Source organism: Triturus cristatus, chromosome 1_2, assembly GCF_964204655.1.
Source record: "Triturus cristatus chromosome 1_2, aTriCri1.1, whole genome shotgun sequence".
NCBI classification, from domain to species: Eukaryota; Metazoa; Chordata; class Amphibia; order Caudata; family Salamandridae; genus Triturus; species Triturus cristatus.
Genome location: NC_140580.1, coordinates 851,902,970 through 851,917,643, shown reverse-complemented (window position 1 = coordinate 851,917,643; position 14,674 = coordinate 851,902,970). Strand labels below are relative to the sequence as shown.

At 45.7% G+C, this 14,674-nt stretch overlaps 1 protein-coding gene across 3 annotated transcripts in view; it reads right to left on the bottom strand.

Moving 5' to 3' along the window:
* PAX7 (paired box 7) overlaps positions 1-14,674 on the bottom strand; it is a 246,288-nt gene that overhangs the window by 71,893 nt on the left and 159,721 nt on the right. For all 3 annotated transcript variants that reach the window (XM_085609035.1, XM_085609037.1, XM_085609036.1), the window contains exon 6: positions 76-238. In XM_085609035.1, the coding sequence (XP_085465161.1) occupies positions 76-238 (163 nt within the window). The remainder of the gene's footprint in view (positions 1-75; positions 239-14,674) is intronic.

Genomic DNA, 14,674 nt, shown 5'->3' with positions numbered 1-14,674 from the left:
GATTGTCCCAGATTGTACATAGAGAACAGCAACAGTACCAGAGAGGCGACTGTCCCAAGTCCCATGAGTGCTCACCTTGTGATAGGGCGCTTGCATAGCCAGTGTCTGGAAGCTGGTAGGGTGGAAGGCTGGGCATTCCTGTTGGTGGAAAGCCTCCAGGCAGCAGATGATTGAAAGCTGCCAGTTGATTCGCTCCTGCCTGCTTGCGCCATCTTGCTCTACGGTTGCTGAACCAGACCTAAGATTGTCGAAACATAAACAGCGTTAACAGAAAATTCATAATCATGCTCAGTGCAGATTGGCTCTCATAACCGATTCATGTTCTAGTTTACATCTAAAGTTCCTGTGAGCACAGGAGAGGTTGCTTCAGGTTTGAGTAAGACTATTAGACAATCTGCCCATGCAGGGCTCCTTGGAATAGTTCCCTGGAAGGCCCAGAATTTACTTGCCGGTATACCTACCCCTTCATTAGATAGGACCTAGAAACTGTTGTAGATGTCGCGCCAGACTCATGTAAAAAACATAAATGCGTAAATTGAAAATATATACATACATAGAGGGGCTTTGGGCCAGCCATCTCTATTGGTGTACTCAAATGTCATTCAAATTTTGCTACCATGTTGGGATGGAGTAAGATCCTATGTTTAGCTCAGGGCAGCATATCTCATTGACTAAAGTTCCTCATTGCAAGCTGTAGATTTCTGACCCCCACCCCAGCACATACGACAATCATGCATGTTCACTGGGGGCATTTTTGTGACACAGATTCAGACAAAAGAGACAGGCTCTCTAGGGGCACTCCATGTGCATGCTTCATACCGTCATTGCTGCTAGCAGCATGTCAGGCTGTAGGGCACTGACAGCGGAGGCTGCAGTATGCGTTATAGCGGCAAGGCAGGCCATTTTACCTATTTGTGCCAGGAGAACTGCCTACTGGCCTCTTCCACCGTTTTAAATTAGTCCCCCTGTCCCTTGCTATCGGTTCTTTAGCCCACCTATTTAGTCTATGGATGTTGAATGTGTGTACATACTGCCTGTGTAGAAGACTGATGTATGGAGTATAGGTGACACACATGGCCATAGCCGCACAGGAATCCATTCTGTGTTTGGTACTTCCAAGTAGTACCTAAGATGGATGGTTGGGAAGAGCACAGGCAGCAGAAGAGAATTTCAGGGCTCCTTCAGGATATTCCCGGAATCCTTTCTGGTGGGTCAGACCATTGTAGGCGGAGGAGAGGGGCCAGAGGCCCCCTTCTAACGTAATGAGTTTCCCATGAAATTCCTGGCTCATCCTGGCTACGCCAACAAGTTAATAGGTAGTTAAGCGGAACTGCTTCCCTTTGGAATTCACAATGTATTCATGCACTTTTAATATAAAATGGGGCACAAACTTCAAACCAATGTGCCTAGATTTCTTCACCAGAAATCCAGAGTCCACAATCTCCGTACCCCAGGTTTGGGGTATATACCACCATCTCTCCATGCTAGGTTTGGGAACAGAGAGAAACCTGGGAACTTAAAATTGAACAAAGACTGTCAAGAGGAGGTGCGTGGACCCTGCTTCGAGGGAGAAAGCCGACTGCTCAGAACTTGCATTGGAGGTGTCCTGGCTTGAGGAACATATAGCTCTGAAGAGGGCCTGTGAGGAAGCTGAAGTGGGACGAATCAACATCAACTGCAGGACCTAGGAAGGACTTGCATCGCTCTGCAAGGTAGCTGCCCAGGGATCCCAAAGTGACCCCGCAGAGGGAGCAAGACTGTGTGCCCTATGTGGAAGGAGGGTACTGAGGAATTTGTGTTCAGTTGAGTTTATTTGCAAAACCGAGCAGTAAGACACCATGTGACTCTGAGACGAGACCACAATCTCCATGAAAGACAAACCAAGAGTGCTAGAAGAGAACTAACTCGAAGGGGGGCTTGAACCAACAGCTAGGTACCCACCATTGCAACCAGGTGTGGACATCTATGTGTGTGGGCTCGAGGACGAATCAAAGCCACAAGATCCAAAAAGCGACGAGCACTGCAACTCCACTGCAGCCTTGTCACGTGGTGCTAGCGTTAACCCCACTTACCTGGTACACCACACCATTGTTGCTGCTTTGGGCACCAGTGAGCAGAGCTGGAACGAGAGCACTGCTCCTCAAGCTGTAACACACACAGCGTAGAGTGGTGGTGACTCGCATAAGAATGTAGGCGCTCCATGCACCTCCAATGAAATAACAAAACAACGCCAAAGCATCGTGCAAACCCGGGAGAGTACAGTAGGGGACACATTATGTCCTCAGTTACAGGGAGGGAACCTCATGAAAGACGGGTCCATGATCAGGGCAACCTTCTCTAAAAACTACCCAGATTCCAGTCCTTGAATGCGAGGCCTCAAGTACTGGTTCCAAACTACCATACGCAAAATACAGGAAATACGGAAGCCTGCACCACATCAATAGGCCAAACTGTTACTTCAGTATCTGCTGAAAGTTATCAGTATCCCCAATATAATGTGCTACTGTCTGTAAAATTATGAGTGGTTTTGCGTTACATGTGTTGTGAAAAAATTATTTCTTTTTTAACAACAAATTTAAAGGTTGGCCATTGAGTTATTGACTTGCATTGCTGATTTATTGAGTTCTGAGTCTCTGACCTCAGACCACCTCCGTGAGTAAGCTAACCCTAAATTTCAAGTGCTAAAGAGGTGGGCTTGGTGCTCAGTGGTGGGCTCAAAAGTGAGGTTGAGCCCCAGGACACCACGGTATTAAAAAAACTCTAATTGACGCAATATGAGCCCATTAACTTCTCTGTTCCCTAGGCCTCCTAACAATGTGTCCACATTTAATTCGCCACAGCATATAGCAATGTGCAATGGATCATCCCTCTTCAGCCATTGGCTGCCTTGCAATGTGAGTGACGTCATTTGGAATGATCACTTGAGCACATCCGTCTAAAATGAATCATTCTTTGGTGCTAGGACTGGTGGTCCAATATTGTTCTTTACTTTTCATTTCCATTGTTTATACTGTTTTCATTTTTTCTAGTAATCCTTGCATGTTTGTACATTTTCTTTAGGTTGCAGTGATTCAAAGCGAATAGTATATATTGTTTCCACCAGTAACAATCATTTTCCGGTGATGAGCACTAAAACTAAAAAAGGTTTCTGTGCCAAGTACACATGCCTGCTAGGAAACCCGTGTACCACTCTATTCACATTACCTGCAATTGTTACTTTTTTTTTTTTTTGCAAGCATATATATGCCTGCTGCATTTAGGAAGCAGCAAGTTTTATTTTGTATTTTGAAGGCATATGCTTCCAAAAAAGGTTTTAAAAAGAAACTATGGCTCTACCTTGCTAATGACAGACGTATTGTCTTTTTCAATGTTTGCTTTCTTTGTGTATTGCTGATGAAAGAGACCCCTGTAGAAACAAGCATTTGCAATGCAATAGGTCTCGCATTAATAAATATTTTAGCTATTGGCGTTGCGTATACCGCGTTGCGGTACTGTGCTCAGCAACTATAAGATACACAATTAAGCTAAATTTTTGTTCGATCACCAAAATGCTGTGTATATTTCCAAAGCTTCACATCAGCAATGTCTTTAATGACGCTCAGATCCTCTGGTTGCAACATTTTAATGCAACAGACATAAGTCAATACTGTTTTGCAAACCGTAAAGGAACAATGGCACAGCTTGAGCTCTGGCAATCAATGTGGAGCATCAAATGCGATATCGGAAGCGGCACGCCATAAACATGAAACACTTGTGGCATAATATGAGCTATGACAATCACTGTACAGTGTAAATTGCGATATTTGAAACGGTGTGTCATCATACAGTGGCACCGGCAGTGTACAATGGCCCTAACAATACCCTCTGAAAGGACAAACAAGGTCTAAACCAGCCTGGGGTTGCTTCCGATTCAGTAGAGGTGTGGCCTAGCAACTCGGCCTGTATTTTCAATGATGGGGTGAGGCCAAGAATGAGATGCATATGGTCTGCCCCATTCGGCCATGGTATAGAGTAGGCAAGCTTATATAATAGATTGTAACACGGCCCACGTTGAGATGAATTTAAGAATTCCATACATCGCTGACAAACACAGCAGAATTGGGATCATATTTTCACGGTATTCAATATTCTGAAACAATTTACTGGATTCAAGTGCACTATTAATCGTGTGTGCACACGCACCCAAATCCCCGAGATGGACTACTGACATCGCATGCACTTTCCTCCACCCTAATCAGCAGCACAGAGGCGCTGGCCGACTAGAACCCTTCTCAGATCTGCACAACTGAAGTCCCACCATCCCCTACATTTAATGCGCTAACCAGTTACGGAGTTTGCATTACACTACTGCAAAATGCAGTGTTGCGGTTCATTCGTCACTGTAACCCAACTTCCTCACACGCTTTGTTTTTTAACTAGAATAAATGTAAGCCCAATGAGTCCCACCGAACATATCTAAGGGTAAAATATTTGGACTTCACATTACCTGCAGCCCCCACGTCGTGGCGTTCATTCATTTCCTCATCTTCCGATGCATTCAACCCAAGTACAACCTTCTCTGCTCCAACACAAGTAGAATGGCCCAGTGATGGCGGAGTAGACAGGCGGCAGTGAAAGCGATCGCGAAAGTGAACGCGATCGCTATTGAAAACAAACAAGCCCGCGAGTGGTGCGCACACGCCGCAGCGAGACATGTGGTTTCAATTATCGCACCCGTGTCTGGGCACGATAATTTAAACCACATGGCAGCGGTGCGCGTAATAGACACCAATAGGCCATGAGCGGAGCAATGCGCCCGCCTTTGGCCAATTGCGTGCTGTCTTTATTTATTTTTTTTTATTATTTTTATTAACAAACGTTGAACAGAACGGTCACTTTCACATTTGTAGGTCATCAGGATTACAGTGGTACACCATAGATCATTTGACAAATCTGTAATGCAGTATCTTACAGAGGCGCAAGAGTAAGCAGGTTCACGTTCACACTTCATTGGGGCAACAGTTCTTCAAGGGGCGAGGAGATTGGGGGCTCACAGATATTGCCTAGGTAAGCATTCCAGGGAGACCATATCATCACCCAACTCTTTGGGCAGCCTCTCGAGACATATACTGTCTTTTCCTGCAGCATGCACCAGTCCATGTCCTTTTTCCATGCTCCAAGCCGTGGTGGTGCCTCCGCCCCCCACAGGCGGGCAATGTTACGTTTTGCCACTGCAAGCCCCAGTGTTGCCCACTTTTTGCCCCTTACTGGCAGGTCCGTGGGCTCCCAAATATTTAAGAGGCATCGTTTAGCTTCGGGCCGCAACCGAATTCCCCACACCTCACTTATACAGTCATGTATCTTTGCCCAGTATGCTTGAACCCGTGGGCATTCCCATAATATATGAAGAAATGTCCCCCTGTCTCCACACCGCCTCCGGCAGAGCCCATCCACGCTCCTCCCCATCAATTCCAGTCTGGTGACTGAGACATACGCCCGGTGTAGTATTTTAAGTTGCATCAGGTGCAGTTTTGCCGAAATCGCCACTTCCTTAGGGGAGGAGAGTGCTTCCCTCCACTCCTCCTCGTCAATTTCAAGGCCATCCGCCTCCCATCTCCCCCTGAGGGGCCCCATTGGATCCGGGGAGTGGTGTACGAGTTTTTTGTAGGTGAGGGATATCGCCCTCTCCGGCAAGTGACCGTCTAGTAATCTGTCCTCTAGAGGGGAGGATTCCGGGAGTGGTGTCCCCGGTGGGATGTTGGATTTGAGAGAGTGTCGGACCTGCAGATAGGCGTGCTGTCTTTATTAAAAAGACGCACGCAAAGGCTAATAACGTGGGCCAAAAGGAAAAGCACACGCTTGTGTGTGTGCGATTCCTACCTTAGTTTTAATACCCCCTACAAGAAGTCTTGCACTGGGCGAGCAGTGCTTTAGGCGCGAGACCTAAAAAAAAGGGATGATGGTTGTAACCTTCCTTGTCCTCTGGGTGAAATTGTTTATGCTTCGACAAATATTGTGTCCTCTTGACATGATATAGTATTAGTAGTGATTTTGCTTGAGTTCTTAAGCAGGGCCTGATGCCCACAACCCTTAATTTGAGACTGCAAACTTCAAACCCTTAACTGGTGTAATGCCGCAGAAATTCTCCTTCTACCAAGGGACTCTGTAGAAAAAACAGAGCTTGAAAGGCCTGAGGTTAGCGGTCACTCCTCTTCTGCACTGAAAACACGGACTGCCGGGAATTTATGAGAAGTGGAAGGGAAACGAGTGCAAGCACCCCTCTGTCCCCAGGGCATCCATGATTCAATGAATTTCCAAATTTAGTTACTACATTAGTTAGTCACGTGCGGCAGTTCCTATGGGTGACTCACAGGGCCGAGGAGTCTCTCGTGACACACATTACTGGTCAGATTTCATTAGCTAACAGGAGAAGTCTATGTCTGGCTGGTCTAGGGGACATTGGCAAGTTTCCTGAGAAAGGGATGCCTCTAAAAATCCAGTGAATCTGGGAAGGAATCTGTCAAATGTCAGACAATTTAATGTAGCAGAAACGCAGCATTACCACACGAATAGCAAGCACACTTGGACAGACCCATACCATTCCCATAGTAATAATGCACTAGAGAGCTAAACTCATGGCATTGCCATGCGTCTACTGCGCCACAGTGTTCCAAACCCATAGCTTTACCTAAGAAATACTGGATAACAGTGTGCCAAAACCACGGCACTACCCTATAAATACTTGATTATTTAACCCAAGGAATTACTCCAGGGACATGGCATTATAGGATTACAGACGAAGAGCATTACCACAAAAATATTACACTCCAGCCTGGAATATTATAGTATTACTATTGCACTAGAATTCCAAACCCAAATCCTAAACTTTAACATGCCAAATCGAAAGTATGACCACGAGAATACTACATTTTAGTATATGAAGCGCTCAAAATGACCAAGTAAGTATTGCTCTATAGTGTGCCAAATTCAGAGCCTAATTATATGAATACTGCCCAGGAATACTTCCCTGTAATGGGAAACAAACAGCACAGGAGTACAGATTCGCCATCTTCGAATAAGTGGCACTGGAATTCGGAACTACAGTATTTCAAAGCCATAGAATTTCCATTTGACCACTGAACTAGAATGTGTTAAAACTACGAAACTGCTATATTTATGGATACTAGGCTACATTAAGGCCACTTGAATTATCCAACTCTGTTGTAAAAGCAGTTTTCTGCATAATATTGGATTCACCGAAGCTGCCATACAATCCATTTGCTGCTTAGCTTTCAGGTTTTCACCCAAAAATTGTTTATAGGTGAAATGAATCATAAGTTACTAAAAGTTGAGCTTTTGAGTGAAAATTGTGGCAAGCCACCTTGCACAGGCTAACTGGTCACCTTTCAGCTCTAATTAGGCCTGGGTGGAGTTCAACTCCGTGGAACTCCGTGAACTGCCGGAAAAACTCCACCGCAGATTAGGTTTTTCAGTATATTTTGGGGGGTTTTGATGACAACACTACAATCACCTCCTACACAACTATTCCCCGCTGTGCAAGCCTTTGCCCATGTACACTGGATTTTGGCAGCAGTAACTGGCCACATGCCAAACCCTGAGCCCACTCACTAATAAGGCTAAACTCTATGGTGTTGGCCAGCCTCGTACATGGCCAACTGTACAGTACATCCGGTCGTGCACTGTGGGGGCAAACGGAGGGCACAGTTTTCACCCACACCCTGCACCCAACCTCCCTCATGCCCAATATTGCCATGAATGTTTTTGGCCTTGCACAGCATATGTTGGCGGAATGCTGCAAATCCAAACTCCTGCACCTAACTCCCACTGCGCTGCACGGTGCATGTGTGTGTGACCATGCATAGCTGACTCTGGGTGCATGTCCCGCACCAACCGCTTAGTACTAAGTAAGTTGTAAACAGTCTTCGTCAGTGTGCACAGGGCTAAGGACAAAGAACCTGGCCTATGGCTAGGCCCTGAGCCAGCCCCTGGGTCCGCACTGCGTACGTGCATGGTCTCTGAAAAGTATAGCTGCATAGAGATTTTCTTTGTTTTAACTTTTTTTGAAGGATTTGCGAAAAACAAATTACATTTTTAAAATAATATATGGATCTAATCCCGATTTTGCACAACCACTAGTCCACTATTCCAGAGGAAAAAACTGTTTTTCTTTGCTTTTGGGATAACATGTGCCCGTTTAGGATCACTCCACATTATCTATGGGGAAAGGGTTGATCCACCAGCCATCTCGCTCGCTTTTGTTCAGGGTGAAGTGTTTGGCGCCTGGCATTGTTGTAATGACTACTGCAACAAAAAAGTTCAGTTATAGTCATTCAATCATTGGCTTGAATCTCTGAGGATCCACAGATCCTACATTGTAGAAAAGGAAACAAATGCTCACTCCTCCAATCTGATTCATTTTTCAAATATTACTATTTTCTAAGAATCCACCAATTAACAGTCCAAATACATCTACGATTAACCCCTCAAAGCCTGCTCAAAGGCTTTTGGTATAACAAATCTCAAAAGATGCTGAGCGTTTTTACATTAAACTAAGAAAAAACACTGCTCTTAGCAAAGGTTCTTGCTTCATGCTAAGTGTGGGGTAATACTGTTCAGTTGCTTTTGCTATAGTGAAGAGTAAAATTATCTATGAGATTTTCTGAACACCCTTCTTTTTTATTTTGGTTACACTTCCGCTAATTTAAGACATAGCTTATGCAATGCCAGTGAACCCATCTAATTTGGTTTATCCAAAAAGCTCGTCCAGCAATGCTTTAAAAAGCAATTTTTCTTCTAGTTTTACCAAATCATGCCCCCTCTGGACCCCCAAATCTATATTTTGGTTTTATCACTGTAACCTACATTAGGTTTTTCACTTACATTCACTACTGCCTACTAGGTCTCTTCCATTACATTTTCTGCTACTGATTTTTAATGCTAATCCGATTCACTTATTGCGAGCTCTAAACAATAGATAATGCATCTTTGAGGATGTTCATCAGAGGTCGAGTGGACTAAGAGAAAAGTTGGGTTTCAACCTAATAAAGTATGTGTGGGCATTTGGAAAGAAGCACTGGCAAAGCAAACGGGTCTGGATTTAATATGCTAAACAATGCAGCATTAGAACAAGAAACTTGAGAGGGAGACAGCAAGAACAGAGTGGACTATAGTTGTAAAGTAGTCGATCATGCTGTTCAACGCAAGCACCTGAGTGAAGGCAGAAGGATACATCCGAACAGCCAATAGCATTAGGTGAGAGAGTGAGACCGAATACTTCACTGGTGTGGCCCAAAAAGTGAGTAATAAAGTCTTCAGTCAATGTCTGAAAGAGGAGGTTGATTGAGAAAAGCCAATGGTTGAAATGGGTGGACCCAAAGTCCAGTTTATGTATATAGTAGGCATTAGGTCTGTTCAACAACTGTGCCGTCAAAACCTAGACCTGAACAGGCTCCTAGCAAGGAGAAAGAAAGGATGGAAGAGCTCTGAACATACAATCAGGATGTTTTTTAGTAGAATGTACAAAAGTTTAGCTGTGCAAGTCCAAAATTCAGATATTCAAATACGCCGCAAGCTTTTCTACGAACTTTTTACATGATGGACATTTAAAGCTGATTGTTTAAGAGCTACTTGGAGATACAAGAGTATGTAAGGTAAAAAAAAATCCATAAAAAAATTGAAATTCGTTAGTTTCGGATGGTAATGCATAATAGTCAGCCTTTTATAATGTATCTAAATTAAGATGGGCTGGGAGATGTAAAACGAATAAAGGAACCTATTTATAAACGTGCTACTTTGCTATTATAAGCTGTGTTTATCAGCTGAATACTAACACTTTCTATTCAGTATTTGATAGAATACTCCAATACCCAATACAGCATTTTTGGGAAATGCTACAATATGAATTTTGTATTTAGTGGGGTACTACATAAGTATTTGATGGAATACTACAGTATGTCTTTTGGTATTCAATGAAATACTACAGAGTGCTACACAGTATTTCACAGAATCTAAACCTCAATGGAATACTATAGTGTACTATTCATAATTCTCCATGATATGGGTGTGCAGAGAAGTACCGTCTGTGGAGCTGCAACCTTGCATTTTTTCTTTTAGCCAGTACTTCTGCAAAGTGCTCAGCTCCCACGTGTTTGTAGATCTTTTCAGTAATGGGAAATTGTCCCTGCCTGCTGCTGTGGGGGACTGCTCAAGTCAATGGGGAGAGGGGGACTGGCAAGGTTCAGTAGCTGCCCACAATCCCCTGCTGTAAGCCCCTCCCCCACCTGCAGTTCTCCGACTCAGAACTGACCTAAACCCCCATTCACAGCAGGTATTCCTCCCCCTTCAATAGCCCCGCCCATCCATGCCCCAAACCGCCTCACTTGCCCTCTTGCGTCCGTCCTGTGACGCCTCCCACCTCACCACCAAGCAGCTTCATTTCCATGATCTCCTTCTCCAGGATTCCCAGTCGCTGGGGCAGCCTGGAGTAGGAAATGGTCAAAGGGAAGGCGGGACTCAAGTATTTTACTACATCTCATGAACTGGGTGAAATTTCCCAAATTTCACCCGATTCGTGAGGTGTAGTAAAATACTTCACACAAGCTAAAAAAAGAAAATCTGATTTTGCCAAACTATGCAAGTGTAATAAAAAACTTGCTCAACACTAGGTACAAAATGATGCCCGGTATTTGACGTAAAACTAGCAGGTGTTATGTATTTTACTGCAAACTCCAGTATATTATTGTGGTATTGGAGTGGATATTCCACTGTATTATTCGAACCCGGGTTTTTCTCGCCTTGAACTTGAATGCCTCATGCGCCTTGGTCCCGGGAGTCCTGTAAGGATCACAGGGATATCCAGAATATCCTACAAGGAGGGGCAGGATTAGATGTGGTGGGAAGCGCTGCCTGCCAGGATCCAGGCGTGAGAAATGCCTTAGGAATGAGGAACGAGAACAGCTGCTGCCCCTCAGCTGAGACCCAGACATGAACCTCACCACTGTTCCAGCAGCATGGATCCAGGCCGGCTCGAGTGGCAAAGGATCCAAGACACAGCTCCGGTGGCAAAAGTTCCAGGCTCTGACTAGTGCGGCAAAGGATCCAGAGCTGTGTCCATGGGCAAAAGGATCCAGGCCAAGACCCCAGTGCAGTAAAGAGCCAGGCTAGCTCCAGTGGTAAAAGCATCCTGGCAGTGGCTCCAATGCAATAAGTATCCATGCTATAGTTCCAGAGAGACAAAGGATCCATGCCGCAGCTCCAGCGGCAAAGGATCCAGGCCACAGTTCAAATGTCACAAGGATCAAGACTGTGGCTCTGGTGGCAAATAATCTAGATCGTGACTGAAGTAGTAAAGGGACCAGGCCAGTGCTCCAGTGGCAAAAGGTGGCATCCCAAGGCTCCAGTGCAGCTATGATCCAAGTCACAGCTCCAGAAAGACAAAGCAGCCATAACGCTATTTAAGAAGGACGAGGATCCAGGGCACTGCTCAAATGGCAAAGGATCCGTGCCACGCCCCAGTGACAAAGGATCCAGGCCATGGTTCAAGTGTCACATGGATCCAGTCCTTGGTTCCAGTGCCAATAAATCCAGGCCATATCTCAAATAGCACAAGGATCCAGACCACGGTTTCAGTGAAAAAGGATCCAGGCCACAACTAAAGTGTCAAAGGATCCAGTCTAGTGCTCTAGCGGCAAAATAATCCAGGCCAAGCACACATTGTAACAAAGATCCATGCCACAGCTCCAAACAGACAAAGGATCTGGGGGATAGATTCAGTGAGACAAGGATCCAGGGCACTGCTCCACTGGCTAAAGATCCAGCCCACGGCTCCAAATGGCAATAAGATCCAGGCCAAGGTGTCAGTGGCACAAAGATCCTGGGCACAGCTTCAGGGGCACTAAGGATTAAAGGCACAGCTTGAGTGGTATGGGATCTAGGCAATGGCTTCAGTGGCAAATGATCCAGTCCACAGCTTCAAGGGCACAAAATTCGATGCCATGGCTCCATAGACACAAAGGATCCCAGATGCAGCACCAGTGGCAAAGGATCTCAACCACGGCTCAAGTGGCTATGGATCCAGGCCACAGATAGAGTGGCACAAACAATTCAGGCACAGCGCCAGAGGCAAAGAATCCAGGCACAGCGCCGGTGGTAAAGAATCCAGGTACAGCTCCATTGGCAAAGAATCCAGGCACAGCGCCTGTAGCAAAGAAACCAGGCACTCTCCAGTGGCAAAGAATCAAGGCACAGCGCCAGTGGCAAAGAATCCAGGCCCAGCTCCAGTGGCAAAGAATCTAGGCACAGAGCCAGTGGCAAAGAATCTAGGCACAGCTCCAGTGGCAAAGAATCTAGGCACAGCTCCAGTGGCAAAGAATCCAGGCCACAGCTCCACTGGCAAAGAATCTAGGCCTCAGTTCCAGTGGCAAAGAATCTAGGCCACAGCTCCAGTGGCAAAGAATCTAGGCCACAGTTCCAGTGGCAAAGAATCGAGGCCACAGCTCCAGTGGCAAAAAGATCCAGGCCTAAGGTCCAACTGCCCAAAATCCAGGCCACGGTTCCAGTGACAAAACGATCTAGGCCATGTGTCTTATGGCACAATGATATGGCGCAAAGGATCCAGCCCAAAGCAGGAGTGGCAAAGGATTCAGGTAATGCCTCCAGTGGCAACTGATCCAGACCATGGCTTCGGTGACAGAGATAAAAGCCGCTACTTCTGATGCCATAGAGCTGGGGTTCTTAATCTGAGGTTCGAGGACTCCTGGGTGTCCGTGAAGACTGCTCAGGGGGTCCACTGGTGTGTTATTAAATGAACTGTAATTAAAATGAATGCAGTACATACAAACGAAAAAAAGCAAAAATGAAAACGTGAAGCCTTTTCTACATTTGCTTGTGAATTAAACAAAGTATTTCAATATTTGAGAATTTGTTCGGTGTATACTCGTTTCTGCATTTTTGTGTGTTGTTTTGAAGTTCAAATCATAGAAATGGGTCAGGCTGGGGGTCCCCAGCTTCGAATAATCTCAGTAGGGGTTCCAATGAAGATTCAGTGCGGGTCCACAGAAATCAAAAGGGTTAGAACTGCTGCCCTACAGCATTGCTCAAGACCACCACTTAATGTTACAAAACTCCAGGCCACCTTTTCAGTAGGAGTAGGATCTAGACTACTGCCTTAGAGGCACCAGTGCTTGTATTCAGGTTTTGAGCTTTTGGGTCAAAAGAGTGGGTACTCAAACCACAGCTTTAGTGGTACAAAGATAGAAGCCCCGACTTCAATGTCACAAGTGCAAGGATCAAGGCTACCATTTCAGTCTTCGGAAACTCCAGGCCACAGAGTCAATGACACAGTACAAGACTATGGCTTTATAGGTGCATGTGCATATATCCAAGGCCACCGCTTCAGTGTCTAAGGGTGTGGATTCACGATACAGCTTAAGTGGCACAAGTATCCAGACCACAGTTTCATGGGCACAAGTATTCAGGCCCTGCATTACTGGCATGTCACTGCAAAATGGCATGAACGGAGGCCACTGCTTCAGTACCACAAACCTTAGTTATAGAGGTTCACAGGTCAAAGCGCGTGGGTCCAGGCCATTGCTTCAGTGACACAAAACTTCAGACTACAAATTCAGAGGGCAAGGATATAGATACAGGCCACTGCTTCAGTGTCACAAAACTTCATTCTAGAGGTTCACAGGTAAAAGTGCATTGATCCAGGCCACTGCTTCAGTGCCACAAAACTTCATTCTAGAGGTTCACAGGTAAAAGTGCATGGGTCCAGGCCACTGCTTCAGTGCCACCAAACTTCATTCTAGAGGTTTACATGTAAAAGTGCATTGATCCATTCCACTGATTCAGTGTCACAAGTAGAGGTTCACAGGTACAAGAATGTAGACCCAGGCCACTGCTTCAGTGCCACAAAACTTCATTCTAGAGGTTCACATGTAAAAGTGCATTGATCCAGGCCACTGCTTCAGTGCCACAAAACTTCATTCTAGAGGTTCACATGTAAAAGTGCATTGATCCATGCCACTGCTTCAGTGCTACGAAACTTTATTCTAGAGGTTCCCAGATAAAAGTGCATGGATCCAGGCCACTGATTCAGTGTCACAAATAGAGGTTCACAGGTAAAAGCACATGGGTCCAGGCCACTGCTTCAGTGGCACAAAACTTCATTCTAGAGGTTCACATGTAAAAGTGCATTGATCCAGGGCACTGATTCAGTGTCACAAATAGAGGTTCACAGGTAAAAGCACATGGGTCCAGGCCACTGCTTCAGTGCCACAAAACTCTAGTCTACTGAGTTCAGAGATATTCGGGCACGGGTCCCGACCACCGTTTCAGTGGTGTAAAGGGGCCCGTGGAGGCAGAAGAACGTGTAAGAGTAGGGGGGGGGGGGGGGTGGTAGTGTTCTTTGGTCGCGTTGTGCTCAACCTCCCTAGTGCTGAAATTTACTTTTGGGGAAAAGGGGACTTTATAAAGAGAAGCCGATGCTTGTGAGTTTGGGACGAAGTCAGTCGCACTCCAGGCGCTCTGTGCAAACCGAAGCATTCCTCGGGCGAGGGCTTTTCTTGGTAGCCCCCGCCCGCACACACACTTCGGTTCCCAAGGACCCCTTTGGAGCACAAATCTTTTAACACCTCCGAGCCCTTTGAGTTGTGGGCACAGCTGACACGGGCTT